This window comes from Empidonax traillii, unplaced genomic scaffold (assembly GCF_003031625.1).
Source record: "Empidonax traillii isolate 1590-97213 ecotype Southwest subspecies unplaced genomic scaffold, ASM303162v1 scaffold1037:size355049, whole genome shotgun sequence".
NCBI classification, from domain to species: Eukaryota; Metazoa; Chordata; class Aves; order Passeriformes; family Tyrannidae; genus Empidonax; species Empidonax traillii.
Genome location: NW_020956230.1, coordinates 270,113 through 282,650, shown reverse-complemented (window position 1 = coordinate 282,650; position 12,538 = coordinate 270,113). Strand labels below are relative to the sequence as shown.

The 12,538-nt window shown below is 54.8% G+C and overlaps 1 protein-coding gene across 3 annotated transcripts in view; it reads left to right on the top strand.

Annotated features, from left to right (window-relative positions):
* The window catches only part of SLC39A11 (solute carrier family 39 member 11), a 72,797-nt gene extending 62,563 nt beyond the window's left edge, over positions 1-10,234 (top strand). For all 3 annotated transcript variants that reach the window (XM_027904309.1, XM_027904310.1, XM_027904308.1), the window contains exons 8-10: positions 7,157-7,255; positions 8,279-8,437; positions 8,606-10,234. In XM_027904309.1, coding sequence (XP_027760110.1) covers positions 7,157-7,255; positions 8,279-8,437; positions 8,606-8,684 — 337 coding nt within the window. In that variant the 3' untranslated portion in view covers positions 8,685-10,234. The remainder of the gene's footprint in view (positions 1-7,156; positions 7,256-8,278; positions 8,438-8,605) is intronic.
* Positions 10,235-12,538: the final 2,304 nt, after the last annotated feature.

Genomic DNA, 12,538 nt, shown 5'->3' with positions numbered 1-12,538 from the left:
CCCTCCTCTTCCCTCTCACTCCTTCCTCATCCCTTACTCCCAGTGTCTAGACTGAGTTTTTGATGGATTTGGAATGCTTAGGAGAGACAGCTGCTCTCCCAAGCAACATCTGGCTGGGTGGAAAGTCCGTGTAATGGTTGTGTTCTCCTCCTTCCGTGGCCGTACAGCCTGAAGGACAGCGAGTGCCAGGAGGAGCTCTTTGTCTTCTCACCCCTCTGAGGGGGCTTTGGGAGAGCTGCCCAGAGAGCACCCACTCCCTGGGTGCTGCTGGACAAGTGGATGGTTTGTGGATGAGCTCAGCAGCCTGGGGTGGAAGACTTAGACGGGATTTTGGGAGGAAATCCTTCCCTGTGAGGGTGGCCGGGCCCTGGCACAGGTTTGCCCAGAGAAGCTGTGGCTGCCCCATCCTTGGGAGTGTCCCAGGCCAGGTTGGAGCAACCTGGGCTAGTGGAAGGTGTCCCTGCCATGGAATGTGCCCACCCTTGGCCTTGGTCCCCATTCCTGCAGGATGAGGTTCTCCAGGACCTCACCACGAAGGTCTCTCCTGTGCAGCTTTGATCTGCAAAGTGCACCCCTTGGCTTTCTGTTCACCTCAAAATACAAGAAAGAGGGCAAGGCAAGAAAGCAGAGCAAGCCAAAGCTCTTCTCCTGATGATCTTACCCGGGTAGTGCCACCCAAAGCTCCCTGTGAACCCCAGCTTGGCTGGGCAGCCCCAGTGGCCTGGTCCTCTCCTTGCAGCGTGGTGTAAAAATAAACCCTTGGAGAGGGGAAGCAAATTGAATGAAGACATTGTGAGGGAACACGGGGCGATAATGGCCCCTTTTAGAGCTACAGCTGTTAGGAAATTGTTTGGTTCCAGGTTTTCAGGCTGCACAAAGGAGCTGCTCCGGTGCTTTCACGCTCCCCCGGAGCGGTTCAACAGCGATGCTGCGGGAAAGGGGCGAGGAGAAATCATTTCAGGGCTTTTAATTTTGCTCTTGGCTAATGATTCCCAGCAGGATGCGAACGTGGGCACATGGGAGTTGTGTGTGAGCCCCTCGATGCCACCCTGGCACAGTGAGCTGGGCTTGTGTGGGATGCTGAGCTGCATCACCACGTCCTGGAGCCACCTGAGAGAGGATGGGTGGAATACATCCATATTTTATCTGTATGTAGAGCTGGGCTTTGATTCCCTCTGGGTCCTTTTTACCCTTTAAGAGGAAGGAAGAACAGGGTCTTTATTAACCACACTCATCCTCCTCCCCTTACTTTTGTTTTCCCTAAGTGATGGGGCCATGTTTGCTGGTGATCTGGAGGGCAAGGCAATAAATCCCTAAAAAATACCCCTTAAACCATTTCCCCCACCCCAGCATGTTATTTACACTGAGATTTCCATGATATATAAAACAATTTTCAGTGTGAAATGAAATTTCAGTTTGAGGATTCCCTCAAAAAGCAGAGAATTGGCATTTTTGTACAAAGCCATAAACATTAATTGGGAATTTTTATATATGGACCATAATCCCAGCCCTGCTTTTAGACCACCCAGCTTCTCTGTGTGTTTAATTGTTCTAAAAAAAATATTTTAATAACCTTTATAGGGTTCTGTATCTCCCTCCAGGTCCAGGCCTGCCCGAGATCAATGCAGCCGCATCGTTAAATCCTGCTTTATTTAGGGGTGTGCCTGTATGAATATGTAAAAATTGGAATTATTTGCAGGCTGACACTGTTTAAAATAGAATTAACGAGGTCTCACATGAGAGTTGTCTTAAGGTATTTAAAAATAGGTGTGTGGGGTCTTAACTGAAACCTCCTGGTGATGGTTGGAGTTGGAAGGTGCTGCCCGTGGCTCAGTGGCTGCCAGGGAAGGATGTTCTTGGTTTCTGCTTGAAAATGGAGAAATTCCTGTCAGGAGCCAGCTCTGATGAGGTGTGAGAGCCACAGACTCTCCTTTTTATGGTTGCTGCTGTTCTCTTGTAGCAGTTTGGGGGGGATTTACAGGGTTCCTCGGAGCTGGGGGCCTGCAGGGCTTGGAGTGGCACCTGATGATGCTGAATCTGCTCCTGGAAAAGGAAATATGTTGGGAATAGCAGCAGCAATGGGGGTCCTGCAGCTCTTCATGCTGCCTTTTAATGCTGCCTTCCTCTCCTGAGGAGAGGTACCAGCCCTGCAAAGAGCCAGAGCCTGGCGAGACTCAGCCAATATTGGCCAGATTCTGTGCTCACAGGCCAAGTTCACACTCCTGTCCAGCACAGGAGAAGGTGTCGAGGCTCCTCGAGCCTTTCCTGCTGCTCAGCGAGGTCAGACATGGCAAAAGGAACGTGTGGAGCTCATGAAACGTGTCTTTGTGCTTCCCAGATCGGGGGAGATGTGAACTTTTACCCTGTGCGTGAGTCTGACTCATAAATCAAACAGTTACATAAATAACCAGGCAGATAAGGATAGAGATTTTAAAACTCCACGGGAATAAATAGTCCCCAGACAATGGGAGCAGGCCGTGGGATCTGGAGGTGGATGGATACGTGTCTGCCCTCCCAGGGAATGACCTCCAGTTTCTGTCTCCCATCGTCCAGCGCTGGGGCTGGACAGGTTTTGAACCTGTTTTTTGAACCTGCCTTTGCTCAGCTGAGCCAGGCTGGGGGTTGGTGTCTTCTCCTGAGAAACAAGTGGCAGGACAAGGGGATCCTGATCCACCCTTGGGCTGGGGGAGGCCTCTCATCTTTGGGATCCAGTGGGAGAACCCTGAGTGGCAGCCCCATCCTGGCCTGAGCTGGCGCTGCTGGTGGGGATTTGTGTTGGGAAAGCTGGAGAATTCTGTGCTCTCCAGCTGAAGTTCACGCCCCGGTGCTGCAGTCAGAGGGGAGAGCAGGTTTTACGACTTTGAACTGAGCTCACGTGCCTTTGGGATAAATTAAGGGTAAAATTTCCTAAAATTGTAAATGTTTACAGCGTGTGGATCCAGAGCTGGGGGGGGGGCAAGGCTGGCAGGGGGCCAGGCAGCAGATGTGACACAGAGCTGGAGGCACAGCTCCAGCCCAGGAGATTGGGTGGGAAGAGGGGGAGAAGAGTGGGATAGAGGGATGGAAGTGGCTACTGAGGAGCAGCACTGGAATGGCCAAGTACTGGGAGAGCAGGTGTTGTTCCACTGGGATGGGCCACACACGGCCCCAGCTGAGACCCAACGGGAGCTTCTCAGGGAAGAAATTCTTCCCTGTGAGGAGGAAATTCCTCCCTGAGAGGGTGGGGAGGCCCTGGCACAGGTTGCCCAGAGAAGCTGTGGCTGTCCCATCCCTGGGAGTGTTCAAGGCCAGGTTGGAGCAACCTGGGCTGGTGGAAGGTGTCCCTGCCCATGGCAGGGGGTGGGACTGGATGAGCTTTAACATCCCTTCCAACCCAAGGCATGCCATTCCCTATCTGGCAGGGGGGTACCTGCTCCATCCCCTGCCTGGGGTGAGGGCACATGTTGTTCATGCACTTCTGTGTCCTTGTGGGTAATGGGGCTGCTGGCTGCTCTCGAGAGGAGGAGGAGGCGCAGTAGGTTGATATCCTGGTGGTTTTTTTTTTTTTTTTTTTAAATAGTTTGAAATGTTGGAGATGAGAAATCCTGTTGTGGGAGCAGCATCCTCCCTCTCCTTCTGTGCCTTTAGCCTGTAACGCGTTGGGCACCCCGGGGTCAGCAGGAGCCCCCTGTGCCCACGGGCAGGTCCGGCTGGTGCCCGGGGTGGGGATGTGGCCCGGGGGACACCAGGAGGGGTGGCAGGACCCGCTGCCCCCCCCCAGCTCCCCCGCTCTCCTCGCGTGAGAGCCTCCCGGGCCGCCACCGCGCCCAACAGGTAGGGCAGGTATGGGAAGCGCCGCCGAGGGCCCCGCGGAGCTCCTTCCCATTCCCACCTGGAGCCCTGATCAAACACCTCGACGGGCGGCCCGAGTGGGAGCCATGATGTAATCTCGGGAACCCAAAACAATCGGCCCTTTCATGGCAGGACGATAACAATCAAAACAGTATGTAAGGGCCTGCCATGCAAGAATACACATGCACATTATACACTGGAGGGAATTGAAAGCCGGAGTGAAAAGGGGCTTGTTAAGAATATGTAGCCTGCTTTCATAATCAGTTTGTAAAAGAATAGGCCCTTGAAAACAAGGGTTTAGGCTTATAGAAGGCTTTCTGTGCCTTGACCTTGCAAATATGCAGAGATGCCAACTTTTTTTTGAAAGTGAACTTGGAGTCTCCCAGCGTGGTGCCATAGCAGTTGGCAGGCGAGCTGGGGTAGGAGGTCCAGCCCCGGTGCGTTCCCGGGGGGACACGGAGTCTTTCCACCCAGCTGGTCCTCGCTGGAGCTCCACCAGGATGTCACAGATTTACCTTTTCTTCCTTAAAACTGCGGCACAGGGGAGGATCAGCCGAGGCCGGGGCGGAGCCATCGCAGCACTGCTGGCTCTCTGCAGAGCTCACATGTGGGTGACACGTGTCCTGGTGGTGTTTCTGTTCCCAGAATGAGGAGGTTGTGGAGGACATCACTGTCATCACCCCCATTTCACAGATGGGGAAGCTGAGGCAGAGCTGGGAAAGGTAACATGTCCAGTGCGTGTTGGCTCCTTGATCCTTGACACCTGAGTCCATTGTGCCCAAAGGAAGAGACACCCAAGTGACATTCCCGTGCTGGCCAAGGTGCTGGTGGCAGAGCCACTAAAGGGGCACGCACATTCCCAGGCAGAGTCTGGTGTGGTTTCCTCTGGGATGTGCTTCCTTTGGACCAACTCAACGTTTGGGGATGAGGTTGTCTCCCTTGTCCAGCTGGACACAGGTGACCCATCCACAGAACCCCAGAATCCAGTTTGGAAAAGACCTCCAAAATCATCGAGTCCAATCTGTGCCCAATGCCCACCTTGTCCCCCAGCCCTGAGCACTGAGTGCCACGTCCCTTGAACACCTCCAGGGGTGGGGACTCCACCACCTCCCTGGGCAGAAATCCGACCAGATGGGATCTGCTTCTACCACCTCTCTCCCAGTTATCCCCTGCCTTCCTCTCTTTGGAGACCCTAAAACTTCCCATCCTGGGTGTCGTCCCTCTGGCTGCGTGGGCTCATCTCCCCGTGGGCACCCCCAGGTTGGGCTCCCCCGGGCCGGCTCTGTCTCGGTGCTGGTGTTTTACAATGTATTCCTTTGCAGTCGGGGGAAGCCTTCCAAGAATCCCCACCTATTTCCGTAATAAGGCGCCTTTGTTCCCCTCGTACACAATGCAGCTTTGATTCCGTCCCTTCCCGGCGCCCGCGCTGCCCTCGGCTCCCCACGGGAGCTGCCGAGGAGGTGTGAGCTGTGCACGGCTCGGTGGCCGAGAGGGACAGGATTTTGTTGGTGGATTTGGGGTGGTTTTGTTCCACGGGGAGTGCTCCTCTCCTCTGCCCCGGCACCTGGGCCCTGCAAACAGGGGTGGCCCCCGCGGTTCCCTCGGAACCAAGGCAGAGCAAACAGCCAGGCTTAGGTGTCCCTGGCCTCCCTGGTGTCACACCTCCTCACCCTGAGGAGATCAGTGTCCCTGGGAAAGCCTCAGAAAGCCCCAAAGTCCAGGAAGAGTTCGGGCAGAGCTGCAGGGAGGAGGAAGCGTTGAGGGAACGATGGTCCCAGGGGAGCGTGGTCTGGGTGAGCAGGACTGTGGTGGGGACAGGGGGTGACTGGAGGCCAGGAGATGTCATGGGGACCTTCTCAGCCTGGTGCTGGGCCCAGGAGGTCCCTTCTGCCCCATGGACATCCCAAGAAACTCTTTGTGCAGGGACACTTGTGGTCCTTCACTGGGTCCCTGGTGGCCACGTCCCACGCTGAAGCTGCCCTGGCTGCCGGTGCCCATGCAGTGGGCATTTCCTGGGAAAACAGTTAAAATCCTGACTTGGGATGGGGCATTCATTGCTGCCTCCCTGATGAGGGCTGGGGGGCCTGGCCCCAGTGGGTCCCTGTTGGTGTTGAGCACGCCATAACCTGCTTGCCATGGGGTGTGAGTGCCGTGGCACGGTGGGCACTGCAGCCCAGGGCTTGCCGTGCCATCTGCAGCCCTGCTCCCATCCCCATCCCCATCCCTGGCACGTGCCAGACTCACTGGGCACCTGGCACTGCTCTGGAGATGCCCCAGTCTGTAGGGCCGGGGCTGGTTCTTGGGGGGAGCCCTGATAGGCCGTGCCAGGAGGAATGTGGGAAGGGAAGGAGGAACAGAACAGGGACAATCCCACCCGATGGGCTTCTCCTGGATCTTCCCCATGGTTTCCATCCCCTTCCTCCTGCCCCTCGGGGCTGCTGCAGGGCCAGGGGTCAGCGTGGGGTTCCCTCCTCCCGGTGGGGCCGGGGGCGAGGGGGGGGACTCTCCACCCTTCCCGTACAGACCCCTCCATTCACACCTCCCTCTCCCACCCCATTAATTTGTTGTGGTCGGGGCCAGTAAAAGCTGCTTTGTGCGAAGGCGAGGGAAGGAGGAAAAAAAAACCCAGCGCACAGACAGCAGCCCCAGTGTTTTCCAACAGGGATGGTTTTCCCCCTCCGTCCTCTCTCTCTTTCCCTTGAATAATGTTTTTGATTGTAATAGCCTGTCCTGGTTAGGGAAACCCGCAGCCTCTCCCCCTTCCCCTCCCCTCTTCTGTAAACCCTGGTAGAAGTTTAAACAACCCAGAGAGATTTTTCTCACCAGTCTTATTTTACTAATAGGAAACAAGTGTTTGAAGCAGCAAAAGGGAGCTTGGAGCTGCTGGCAGAGGCAGGACTGACCTCGGGGAGAGGCACTGGGCTCCTGCCCTGAGCTGGGGGCTGGGGCAGGTCCCAGCCCAGCCCTTCTGCTGGAGCTCTGAGCCCCCCAGGATGGTCCCTCTCTTGGTGGCCCCCAAGGACAGGCCATGGCCAGTCCCACCAACACACACCAGTGAAAACACGAGGGAGAAAATCTGCCCATGGCAGGGGGTGGAACAAGATGGGCTTTAAGGTCCCTTCCAACACAAACCATTCCATGATTCTATGACTGATGGAGAGTCCATCTCTCCCCTCCACCTGTTTTTGGTCCTGGTTTTTCACTTCCACTGAATCCTTACTCGTGTCTCTTTGTCCCTGGCTCCCAGCAGCCTCCCCCAGGCTGTGCTTTCCACCTAACACATATACATATAAATATATATATTTGTGCTTTTTCTGTGTGGTAGGAACTTAGCCATTGGGATTGGGATCCAGAATTTCCCGGAGGGCCTGGCTGTCAGCCTGCCTTTGCGAGGGGCTGGATTCTCCACGTGGAAAGCGTTCTGGTAAGCTGAGCTCCTCTTCTCCCAGGGGAACAAGAGCCCTCCACCAGCATCTCCTGCACACTGATCTCCTTCCCTACCCATTGTGTTGTTCCATCCCTTGGAATGGGCTTCCTCCAGACCTGCTGGCTCAGCTCCTGAAATCACGGGGAGCTGGTGCTGGGAGTGCTGTTGGTTTCCAGCGCTGAGGAAGTGTGGTGAGCTCTGCCCTGCTCCCTCCACACTCCCTGAACTCAGATGCAAGCCCTCAGCTCCCTGGGGATGCATCCATGATCCTGACAGGTCACTACATCCTGCTTCAGTACCTGTTGTGACCTCCCAGATTCTGCACTAAACTTTTATTTTATTTCATTTTTTCTCTCCCTTCACTCCAGGCTGGATTTTAAACCCAGCCTTTTCCCTTTTTCCCTGAGGTGAAAAAGCCCAGGGCATGAACCCTGGGAGTGCAGGGCTGTGTTCACCTGGCTGGATGATGGATGGGAGGGCAGGGGGAGGCTCCAAAACTGCTCCTGCCAAAGCTTTGTTTTCTTTTCCTCCCACCCACCCCCGCAAGCGGGTCCTGGGACTTGCACCAGGATTGCTGCTGCTGGGAAGGGAGTTCCCGCGGTCCAGAGAGTTGAAACAGTCCTAGGGGGGAAGGAAACGAGTGGGAAGAACATGATTTTTATCCTGGTTGAGGCTGTGGCCAGATATGGATTCACAACATCAGCTCTTTGGGATTGAGTTATGCTGGTTGGAAATATTTCCTTTCTGACCCATCCCTGCCTGGGAGCTGGATCCCCAAATCCCACAGAGCTGTTAGGGGGAAGGAACTGGGCCATGCCTTAATTCTACTCCTGAAGATTTCAGCTGGGCTAGGTCAAACCATTGCCTGTTTAAAATAACCCGGGGGACTTGGCTTGGCATGGGCGGTGTCCGACCCCCTCCCGGCCACGGTGGCATCAGGAACGGGGAAAAGGGGGTCGGTGGGGCTGTGCCACCCCTCCCTCCAGGCTCCCAGGGCCTGTCAGCCGGGGTGTTTGGCAGGTACGGGCAGCTGAGCGGGATGGTGGAGCCCTTGGCCGGCGTGTTCGGAGCCTTCGCCGTGGTGGTGGCAGAGCCGCTCCTCCCCTACGCCCTGGGCTTCGCCGCCGGAGCTATGGTCTACGTGGTGATGGACGACATCATCCCCGAGGCACAGACCAGGTGAGCCCCTGGAGACCCCCTTACAGGCAGGGAGACGCTGAGGGGAGCACAGAGGACTCCAGAACGTCCCTTCCCTTGCCCGGGACAGAGACGAGCAGCGCTTCCCTCCTCCCAGACGTCATTCCCGGCTCCTCAGAGCTCACGTCCATCTCCCCTCTCTCCCTGCAGTGGCAACGGGAAGCTGGCATCCTGGACCTCCATCCTGGGCTTTGTGGTGATGATGTCCCTGGACGTTGGGCTCGGGTAGGGCAGCGCTGCAGTCCCAGCAGAAGAATTCAGAGCCACGAGCGCGGGTTCGGAACTGGGCGCGCCTCACCCTCCGGACTGTTTTTGTACATATCTCCCTGGGATCTGGCTTGGTGTTGATTTCCGATGATTTTATATCTCTCTCCCTCCTCCCTGCAATGTCACATTGATGGTTTTCAAAGCACAAGTGCAGGTGGTTCCTCCCAGATCCCGCTTTCCTTTCGCCACCAGGTTTGCTTTTCCTCTCGGGAGGGTCGTTGGATGACGCTGGGCTGGTTTCTCCGAGTCAGGTCACTCGGGATTTTGATCGTCTTTGCTCTGTAGAAGGTTAGAAATTCTCTGTCCTGTGTTGAAGCTGGGCTGTGGTTAAGTACTGAGGCACTGGAATGGAGTAAACTCCTTAGGGAGTCTCGAATTCCAGCCTTTTTTTGGGAAGGCAGGTGGAAGGCGTTAGGGCTGCGATAACATGTACAACATATCACGGGGCTGCAGGTCTCCAGTGTCCTGCTGGTCCTTGGGAATGCTTCAGGGAATTTGTTTCGATGGATGCAAATAGTCCAGGCAAATAAAAATGAATTTTCTCGGGATCTCTGCAAGGGGAAAATGTCATTTTTTTTTTTCCCCTAAATTTATCTAAGCGAGGCACTGTTCTGATGAGTTGTGTTCCAGAGTTTTCTATGCTAAAAAAACAAACAGGAAAGAAGAAGAATTGTAGTGTTTCCCAGCATGTACTCTTGGACAAGGCAAGGTGTCATCCTCTGCACTGTTGTTAATGTGCTGCCTGATGCTGGATACAATTCCACGTGGACCTGTGTTTGCCCTTCCTGAGGGATTGCTGGTTCCAGTGGGCCATAACTCCCTGAAGAGCCAACAGAAGGTTTGGTGGTGATGGTCCTGGTCACACTTCACCTGCAGAAGAGCCTGGAGCCAAGTCAGCCCCTGAGTGTGCCGGGAGCCCTCGTCTTCCTGAGCAGCAGCAGGATGAGTTCAGTTCATCAGGACTAATTAATTATCCCACCTGAAGAGCCAGAAAGATGCAACGTGGATCCTGCCTCTTCACCTGGTGCTTTCTAAGCCTCTCTTGTGGAATGGCTTTTCCTGAGCAGGCAGGACCGATCCCTTCCAGGCTGAGGAGTGAATCCTGCCCATCCCTGTGCCCGGCACACGCTCCAGCGAGGAGGGAATCGCCCAAGTTGGAAGGATGCTGCAAATCCCAGTTCCCCCTCACTAGGGATGCTTCAGTCTCCAGCACAAAGGGCTTCCTTAGACCCTCCAGTGGGAATAACTGGATCACCTGGCTGCCTCCTGCTGCTCAGTGCCTCTGGAAGTGGCTCTGGGATGTCTCGGATCACCTGCTGGAGGGGCAGCCAAAGGGAACGGCCTTGAATGAGTTAAGCTGGAGTTGTGCATTTCCATTTGGTTCTTTTTTTTTTTTTGGTTGGATTTCATTTCTACTTGGATCACTCTGGATGATACAAAACTACTGTTTGCCAATGGATTTGACCTTTCAACTGTGATTGGTTTCAATAAATGGGAAATTGAGAGTTTGCACTGATTTGTTTTCACGCTGTAAAGCCGTAGCTTTGCTTCTTCTCCCTCTGTTCTGCTGTGTTTCCTTTCTCCAGCTCAATTGTTCCCGGCTTCTCCGAGGTCCTGCCTCTTGGCCAGGAAGGCAGCTGCTTCGGGGATGAAAAAAAAAGGGACAAAAACCCAAGGAAAGGCAGTTTTGCAGTGCCTCACCCAGACACCGGTGAGCTTGTGTCCCTGGGGGCCGCTGGGCTGCGGAGGTGAGCCAGGTATGTCCAGGCACGGGGGAAATTTGGGATGGTGACCCTCGGTGGGAAAAGCAAGAGGTGTCAGGACCCTTTGTTTTGAAAGCAGCAGGTGTTGTCTGTCCCTGCCATGCTGGGGTTGGAGAGGGAATGGACCTGGCATGGCTGGGAATCAGAGCATCTCCTTCCCAGTGCCACCAGTGGCCAGGCTGCAGCATCTCCCACTGCTCTTCCCCTGCTTTCCACACACATGAAAAGTGTCTGTAAAGCTTTTAGCCATCTGTTTGCAGCCTTAAAAACCTTAAAATCCTCAGGGGTGCCCACGGGTCGGGATTGCTGCAGCCTGTCAGGGATATTTTCTGGTTTGATTCCTGGCGTGTGGTGTAAGCTGGTACAAAAAACCCACATTATACAGTTAAAGGCAGCCTTGTAATCAGATTGCTGTGAGATAATATCAGGGAAAGCATTTAATCCTGCTTGGATGTAGCCAGCCCAGATGATGATGATGCACACTGGAGCCGTAGGGAGCGAGAGGGGAGGGTGATGCAGAAAGCACGTAGGAAAATCCATCTTTTCTGTTTGTCCCCTGGGGGGAAATGAAATTATCTCTCTGTTCCTTGGTGTGATTGAAAAGCTGGCGGGGGGCCAGGCCTGGAATTGCCTGTGGAAACAGTAAGTGTCAATGGAAAGGTGGAGTTTGGAGCGAAGGGAATATGAACACCCAGCCAAGGCCTGCAAAAGGGAGATGGGCTCTGACCCTTGGGTGGAGGAGCTGGGAATTGTCAAGAGATCAGGCTGGAGGGAAAACAGGAGAGTTATCCCATGGCTGGAGATGGTTTTTGAGGTCCTAGGGTGTACTTGGCCTCAACTCTGTGCTTGGCTGAGTGTCAGGATGCAGCTGAGGGACTGGGGTGTTCCCACCCCAGGCAAGGCGATGCCACCAAACCCCCATCCTGTGTCTCTGCCCCTGGAAAATGGGGAGAACCCCTGGCCCACAGCACCCACGCTCATAGTGAGCACAGAGGGAGGGGTTTCCCTCTCTTCCCATCCTTTTGATGGGAGGCAGTGAGCCTTTGGAGGGGTACAAAGGTGTCTGGACTGGTTTGCAGTGTCCTCGGAGCCCCTTACAAGCATAATATCAAATTTTAGCTGGTGATTTCTCCCCACTATCAGATTTTCAGTAAAAACCCTTTCAATTCTTGGGGTTTATAAATAATAATAATAATAAATTTTTGCACTGGCTGGAGGAAAACCTAAGCTGTGACTCCTCTCCATCTAAAAGCCTCAAACCCCAAAAGATAAAAGAGTTTTTTCTAAGCAGTCCCTGTAGGTGCTCTTGCAAAGGGGGGGGTTAAAAGCCACCCAGCCCCCGCAGTGTGAGTTGGTGACCTCCTTATGTTTTTTGTTTTTTTTAGTTTCAGAGAACCATGGAGATGTCTGGGAGCAGGATGGGCCCAGTGCCAGATGGAGCTGGTGAGAAGGAGGTGGAAGAAACCCCAAGAAACTCCTCTGCAAGCAGGAGAGCTGCCCCAGGGTGAGTGTTGGGCTGTGCTTAGAACCAAGTGGAGGCTGGAGAGGCTGCTGATAGCTCAGAGCTTGGCGCTGTCCCTGTGTTTGCCCAGGGATTAGGGCTTTGGAGAAGGGATTACGTGTGGTGGTGAGTGCGTGATGCAAAGCTCTGGGATGTGGCTGGTGGCCTGAAGGTGAAGGAGAGTAGATGGAGAGGGGATGTTGGGAAGAAGCCCTTCCCTGTGAGCACTGGGAGGTCCCAGCTGCAATAGGCATGGAAGAGGCCGTGGTTTTGGTTGTGCAACCTTGGCAAGGAAACTTCCTCCTGAGGGGCAGTGGAGGGGCAGCTCCAATCCCTGCTCTCTGTGACCAGTGACAGACCACAAGGGAATGGCTGGAGCTGTGCCAGGGCAGGCTCAGGTTGGACCTCAGGACAAGGTTCTTCCCCCAGAGGGTGGTTGGCACTGCCCAGGCTCCCCAGGGCAGTGGGCACGGCCCCAAGGCTGCCAGAGCTCCAGGAGGGTTTGGACGGGGCGGGATTGTTGGGGTGTCCGCGCACGGCCAGGGTTGGACT